The sequence below is a fragment of the Piliocolobus tephrosceles genome, chromosome 7 (genome assembly GCF_002776525.5).
Source record: "Piliocolobus tephrosceles isolate RC106 chromosome 7, ASM277652v3, whole genome shotgun sequence".
NCBI lineage: Eukaryota > Metazoa > Chordata > Mammalia > Primates > Cercopithecidae > Piliocolobus > Piliocolobus tephrosceles.
Window position 1 is genome coordinate 146,495,846 of NC_045440.1, and position 7,003 is coordinate 146,502,848.

The 7,003-nt window shown below is 61.9% G+C and overlaps 1 protein-coding gene across 3 annotated transcripts; it reads right to left on the reverse strand.

The window, feature by feature from the left end:
• Window positions 1-3,933: 3,933 nt before the first annotated feature.
• LY6H (lymphocyte antigen 6 family member H) lies at window positions 3,934-6,714 on the reverse strand. Of its 3 annotated transcripts, XM_023228132.1 has the most exons (5): window positions 6,556-6,714; window positions 6,206-6,275; window positions 5,599-5,720; window positions 4,822-4,941; window positions 3,934-4,504 (listed from the first exon to the last, which is right to left on the reverse strand). In XM_023228132.1, coding segments are annotated over exons 2-5 (480 nt in total). In that variant the 5' UTR covers window positions 6,208-6,275; window positions 6,556-6,714; the 3' UTR covers window positions 3,934-4,268. The 3 variants fall into 3 exon arrangements, with proteins under 3 accessions (XP_023083900.1, XP_023083899.1, XP_023083902.1); XM_023228131.1 differs by lacking the exon at window positions 6,556-6,714 and having other exon boundaries at window positions 6,206-6,351; XM_023228134.2 differs by lacking the exons at window positions 6,206-6,275; window positions 6,556-6,714 and adding an exon at window positions 5,945-6,042 and having other exon boundaries at window positions 3,936-4,504.
• Between the last annotated feature and the right edge of the window lie 289 nt (window positions 6,715-7,003).

Consider the following 7,003-nt stretch of genomic DNA (forward strand, 5'->3'; position numbering starts at 1 on the left):
GGACTTATCCCAGCCTCAGCCCTCAGCAGCTCCCCTCCCCCTACTTGGGCCAGGGGGTCTCTCATCCTGGTTGGAGGGTAGTGCCTCCCTCCCGCTCTGTGTTGTGATACAAAGTAGGAAATGTAGGAAGCTGTGTGTGCATCCCGCCTGCAGGCAGGATTTCCCGAGCCCCTGACTCAGGACTGGGTGCAGCTTGTGGAAGGGTGCCCCGGAGGCCGTGAGTGGGCTGCGGACCGGGTCCCTATTCTCCTGCCTGAGTCACGGCGTTTTTAGAAAGACGAGTTCAATGATCCTGACTCTTGCTTCTTCCTGCATGAAAGACAATGTTGGCAGGATTTTCTCTTATGCCCCTAGGATCTGTGGCCAGATGCAGCCTCACACCCAGCCCTGAGGCTCTGCCCCACTGTCACGCCTGGACACGTGCAGAGCCGCTGCCCACTCACAGATTGTGGGCTGGAACAGCTCCGGAGCAGCCTACTAGAAACTCTAGGAAAGACCCCCGGGTTGCAATCTTCAGCAAGGCTTCTGAATAAAACTAACTTCCATCCTTTAAAGCGTGATTTTTCTTGACTTGGGAGAGTCTTGAGATGTTCTGAAAGGTTCCTCCTCAGACTCCTCCCTCTGTCTCACTGTCTCCGAGGGGCCCACAGCCAGGTGGGTCAGGCTTCTGGAAGTACCAGGCCAGGGGTACGGGGGACCTCGGTGTTCTGTCCTATCAGCCCCTCCTCTCAGGCAGCAAGCAGGCCCAGTTCACCTGCTTCAACAGAGTGGGAGACTTTCAAAGAGAAATGACGAGAAAATAAAAAGCATCCACTCATCGCACCAACAATGGCGGGTTAAATGTAAAGGTAAGAAGGGAAATCCCATTTGCAACACCAAAAAACCATAAATTACCCAGTAATAAGTACATCAAGGAAGGAGCACAGCCCATCACTCAGTCCTACTCAGTGGGGCATTGCTCAGGAGGCCGAGTGAAGAGGCCAGACACCGAGCTGCCGAGCGGGAGACTTGAAGCAGCCAAGACCGCAGCTCCCCCAGCCACACGTGCAAGAGAGAGTCCCGCTGAAGTGCTAACGGTGTTAGCATTTTCTGCAACCGGAAAAATGGATCCCAAAACCCATCTGTAAGAATAAATTGTGAGAAGTAGCAGTAAGTGTTTAAAAAGAATAACGTGGGACCCTTGCCTTAGCAAGTGTCAAACACGCCACCCGGCTGCCAGCATTGAAACGGCATCGCATCGAAATGACCCGTGACGAACCACCCAGTGCAATCCCAGTGGGCAGCGGCTCAGAAACAGCCTGCCACATGTGGGAAGGCATTCTATTATAAAGGCGGTATCTCAGATCAACAGGCGAAAGGCGGGTTATTTAATAAATGACATGGAGGAAAAGTGGCCATTTGGAAGAACCTCCTACCTCCTGCCACACTGTAATGAACTCCAGATGCACTGGCTGTCTGCGCACAGTAACCAAATCTGTAAACATATTAGAAGAAAATAAGGAACTCTTTCCGTAAGATAAAGGTAGAGGAAATTCTAAGACATGAAGCCCCCACACCACAAAAGAACAATTAGACAGATTTGGCTGCATCCAACGTTAAAACATCCATAAATGCACACTGAAAACACCACAAATGAGACACAAGCAACAGACAGCAAGGAAATATCCACGGGACGTATAACGCAGGGAAGATTCGTGTCCTCGGAATATACAAAAGGGCAGTGAGAGTCAGTAGGACAAAGACAAGCAACAAAGACAAGGAGCATGGGCAAAGGGTGTGACCAGGCAAGAGGAGAAGCACACGTGGCTGCCACAGAGGACAAGGAGATTCTTTTTGTCCACGAGGTGGGCAAAACATTCCTGAAGGTTTGAACGTTCATTGCTAGTAAGTGTGTCTGGAACCTTCAGAAGCAGCAACTTCATCAGATTTCCGCTCACTTCTCAGCATCCATCCCACACCCATCACCACTTGCGCCCACGGAGGTATGAGGACAAGGGGGGTCACTTCAGTGTTGCTGACAGTAGACATTTGAGAACAAACCCCTACACCCACCAATAAGGGACGGTTACAAATGCACGGCTCCCTCATCTGGGGGAACCCAAGCGGACGTTAAAGCCTGTCGACCTGGACACAGGGCCCTGGGATGACATCGCTGGTGAATTGCTCAGTAGAAAGGGCTGGGAGCAGATCAATGTCTCAGCACCGTCCACATGCCCCGCTAGACCAAGGGCTTCACGCCGACGGTGAAGTTCAGCCCTTCGAAGACAGCTCAGCAGGTGGGGACCGCACACTTAAACTCCTTCAGAGATGGGGAGACCGACTTAGCCAGTGCCGGCGGCAGCTTGGGAGCTGGCCAGCTTCCTGCCTGTCCCGCCCTGGCAGCCCCTCAGGCGAGGGAGAGGTGAGGGCGTGCCCTTCTGATTGTATATGATTATTTAATGGCTCAAACTGGCTCAAGCCTCACCCCTGTGGGAGGCCGGTCCATGGCCTCCCTAGCAGGCTAAGGCTTCCCTGGGGGGTTCCATCGCTTCAGGGCTTCCTGCCTGCTGGGAATTCTCAGCTTCTCTGCAGTCCCCCAGCCCCTAAAACACCAGGCACAAGCAAGAGCAGCACGCTTTACTGAAGGGTGGGGCGGGGGCGAGGGTGCATCACAGAGCAGACAGCCTTCTATGGAAAAGCCCGTTGGCTGTGTCCAGCAGGGAATCGGTGCCAATGCCCAGGACCGCAGGCCTCCTCTCTCTTTCTGGCTCACCAGCCCTGGACCCAATTCCTCACCATCCCTCATGCAAGTCCAGCCCTTATAGGAACCACCGCTTTCCCGAAGGAGTTCAGGACCCATCAGTGGCCACGAGACTGGGTCAGCCACAGGTGGCATGAAGCAGCCGTGGCCAGAGCCCAGGCCTCAGAGAAACCCTGTGCTGCCTGCCAAGCGCTGTGTGGTGAGCCTGGGCCATGAGACGAGCTGCCGGTGGAGCATCCAGCGTGGTGGCCGGTGGGTGTGGGAGGCTGGGCTGGATGCGGGGGTGCAGGGCTGAAACCGGAGCGGGAAGGATCAGGGCATCACTCCAACATTCCCCAGGCCGTCTTCCCTGCCCCCTCACCCCACGGCACCCGGTCCCTCTGGACCAGCCCAGAGAGATGGGCGGGCTTCCTCAACCCCTGGCCACAGGGACTGACCTCAGGAGCCCAACTCAGAGCCAGGAGTGGCCGGAGTGACGTGCAGCAAAGAGGCAGGGTGATGGAACAGGAGGGCTCCACTCGGCCTGAAGCAGCCCCCAGGGGCAGAGACAGCTGAGGTGGAGGGCAAGAGAAGGCCAGCGTGCATGGTCTCATCCGTGAGTCTGCAAGGGCCCCGTGTGCACTGCACGCTGAGTGTACAAGGGTGGGTGTGCACAGACATGGGCATTCGCATGTGGGTGTGCACACGTGCGCCGGGACACACCAATTTGTGCCAGTTTTGTGCATGCCCCAGCACATGTGCGCGGGGCGCCTCGGGTTTGCGTGTGTGAAGGAGCGAGCAGGGCAGGCACAGGTGTGTGTGCACATGCTGGCTGCGTGAGGCCCCACTGTTTGTGTGCGTGTCTGGGCCCGAGTGTGTGTGCACATGCTGGCTGCGTGGGCACCACCGTTTGTGGGCATGTCTGGTGTCTGTGGTGTGCTCACAGGATGCCGGCACCTTCCCCCAAGCCCACCCTGTGATCTTGCTCATCTCAGCTCTCACCCCATCACCCCAAGGGCTCCTAAACCTCACCAGGACCAAGCAGCCCCAGCACAAGCACCCAGCACCCAGCACCCCAGTGCCCTGAGCCCTAGAGTACGAGAGCATGGCTGAGCGCCCGCCCTGTCCTCAGCCCCTCAGATCCCTCAGCGCCTCATTCCCAGCTCTCTGCCAGGACCCCTTTCCCGCCCCCGACACCCAGGCTCAGACCCGGGTCTCAGGACTCAAAAGTGACTTTATTTCTCTGTAGAAGACGCCCTTCCAGCTGGGCTGTTGCTTCACTTCCCCTCTGGGACCTGGGGGTCCCCCCCACCCTCATCCCCAGGCCTCCTGCCCAGATGGCCTGGTTTCCTGGAGATGTCCAGCTGCCCGGGACTCAGAGCTGGCGGAGAGACAGGGAGGCTTCGTGTTGGGGGAAGAGTGAGAGCCACAGGCCACAGCCACGGAGCTGGGCCAAGGCTGCCCCCAGCCCCAGCCATGCCAGGCTGCGGAGGGGGCAGCCACAGGCTCAGGGGAGCAAGCTCAGAAGCCCCGTGGGAAGAAGGAGACCTCAGGGCCCAGCCCAGAGGAGGGCGGGCCCCAGGCTGAGCAGGAGACCCCCGGCCAGGGCCCAGGGGCTGTGCCCTGCCCCGGCCACCCCATTGCACAAATCCTTCTCGCAGCAGTCCACGTCGACTTTTAAGATCCCAGAGTTAATAAACCCCATCAGATAGTCTGAGAAAAAGTGTCGCTTAACGAAGTCGCAGGAGGAGGCACACATCTTGTTCACCGAGTGATCCTTCCTGCCTGGGAAGAGAAAGCACGGCCTGCGACGGGGGCTCCTCCTGGGCCCTCTCTGCCTCGTCCCAAGGACCCAGCCCAGGCCCCTTGGGTCAGCTCGGGGCCCCAGATAGGCAGAGCCGAGTCCCTCCAGCCTCCCACGCTGGCCCCAACTAGATGGAAAAGGTCACTAAGGAGCCAGGGAGCGACAGCAGGGCAGTATCCTGCCTGTAGCCCCACGATCTCGCTCTTGTCCCAGGCCAAAGGGGCTCAGAGGACACCTCTGACCTCTCCCAAGAGCCTGGCTTTCAGCACGTTCCCCACTACCCTAAGTCCCAACTTACTGCTGCTGGGATCCGTGATTCGGACACTGGCACACACCGTGTCGGACGGCTGGCACTGCTTTGGGGTGCAATGGCTGGAGTTGGTGGTCAGGGTGCAGTCCTGGCACCAGAGGCCATGAGCTGGGCAGGGCATGGGGAGGAGGTGACCAGAGGCACTGGACCCAAACCCAGGCAACCCCCTGCGTCCCTCACCCATCCCCCTGCTGCAGGCACTCCTGGGAGAGCCCAACCCCACAGGAGTGAGCAGGCCCTCATGACCCCTGGAGGGGGAGCAGAGGCCCTGGAACAACTATGCCCCATCCTGGCAGTTTGAGGGGAGCCCCTATGGCCCCTCCCTGGCCCCCATGCACGTGCGTGCACACACACACCCACACACACACACGGGCTATACAGACCCCACACCAACAGTGCCACCCTCACGCTCCCACCCCGCTTCACATATCCCCCAGGAGTTCTGTGGGTTCCAAGCTGTGAAGGACCAAACTGGATTTGAAAGGAGGTCCGGGAGGCTCTCAGAGGTGACGGATGACCAGGGCCTTCCGTGCGGGGCCAGCCGCCCACCAGTTCCAGGCCCAGGAGGAAGAGCACTGGAGAGTGCCCAGTGCCGGGACAGAGGGGCCGAGGGCCGGGCTGGGGTCGCTGGGGTCTCAGAGGGGGCGTGGGCTCTATGGGAAGTGCGGTGGCAACCGTCACAGGGTGACGGCCCCACACCCGGCTCTCCCGCGGCGCCTCGGGCTCTCCCACGCACCTGACCCAGCCCGCGGGCCCCCTACTCACCCGGCGCGGAGCACAGCAGGACGGCCAGCAGCGCCAGACCGAGGCCCTTCATGGCTGCAGGCAGCATGCTCCGGGCGGGCCTAGGGGCGGCGCGGGGGCTTGGGGTCCTTTGGGGCGCAAACCTGAAGGGGAGAAGCATCGGTCAGGAGACCCAAGGACCCTCCCCTTTCCCAGCCTCTGGATGCAACCTTCTCCCCGGAATCCAAGGCCGGAGTCCGCCCGGAGCTCGCAGAGCCCCACCCCCAGCCCCTTCCCAGAGTGTCCGCCGCCACAGCATCCCCGCCGGGAGAGGTCTGGCCTCCGGGGCGAGGTGACAGCTGGAGACGCCCCCGCCCCGCGCCGGCACCTGTGTGGGGGAGCGGGGGGGGGGGCCCCCTCCTCCCCGGGGGGCTGCAGGTGGGTCCGGGCAGGAATGAGCGGCAGGGGCGGGAACGGGTGGGACCTGCCACTGGGGGGAGGGGCGCGTGCCAGGTCCCCACCCCCACCCCTGGGCTGGGGGGCCGGGAACCCCGGGCCGAGTCCCCTCCCCTGGCCTTCCGCGCGCGCCTCAGCGCTCACCGCGGATGGGGCGTGGAGCGCGGGCCTCGGGGTCGGGGGGCGCACTCACATCCCGGGGGTGTCCGCACTCCGGGCTCGGGCGGCGTGCGCGGCGCGGGGAGCTGTGCCCTTCGGTCTCCCTGCGGACCGGAATCCGGGCGCAGCCTCGTCTTTCGGGGAACGCAGCCGCAGACGCGGACCCCGCGCGAGGGGCGGGGCGGAGCCGGGGCGGGGGCCGCGCGGGGGGCGGGGGCGGCTGGGAGACGCGAGGGGAGGGGGGCGCCCGGGGCTCGCGGTCCCCACGCAGGTAGCTGGCCCGGGCCCTCGGCGCCCCCTTGCTCGCGCGCGCTCGCTCCCTCCGGTTCCCGCTCCCTCCCTCGCGGCGCCCCCTGCCTCTCCCCCGCCTCCGCGGCCCCCTACCCAGGCGTGGGCAGGATCCCTTCCCCCTCTGCTTGGCTGAGATCCCCTTGGAATTTCTCGGAAGAACGTTTACTGCGAAAGGAAGCAAAATGCACAAAGACGCAGAGAGGGGGAGGTACCCGGCGCGGCGCCTCGCGCAGGTCCCGGTGCGAACCCCTGGGGTCGGACTCCCGTCCTGAGGCCCCGCCCTCCCCTTCCTCCCCGCCCCTCCCCACTGCTCCCCACTCTTCCCCACCTCCCCAACCTCATCCCGGTTTCCCCGTTTTCCAGTGGCTCCAGGCCGTTCTCCTCCCCTGAGCATCCATGAAGACCCCCACCAGAAGCCGCGGCCCCAGGGGCTTCTGTCCCCAAACACTCCCACACTCGGAGGTAATGGCATAAATCCTGGCCAGAGGATCCGAGCCTTGGACCTGTTTCTCGGCTTCCTTGGCCTTCCCACCCTGCCCTC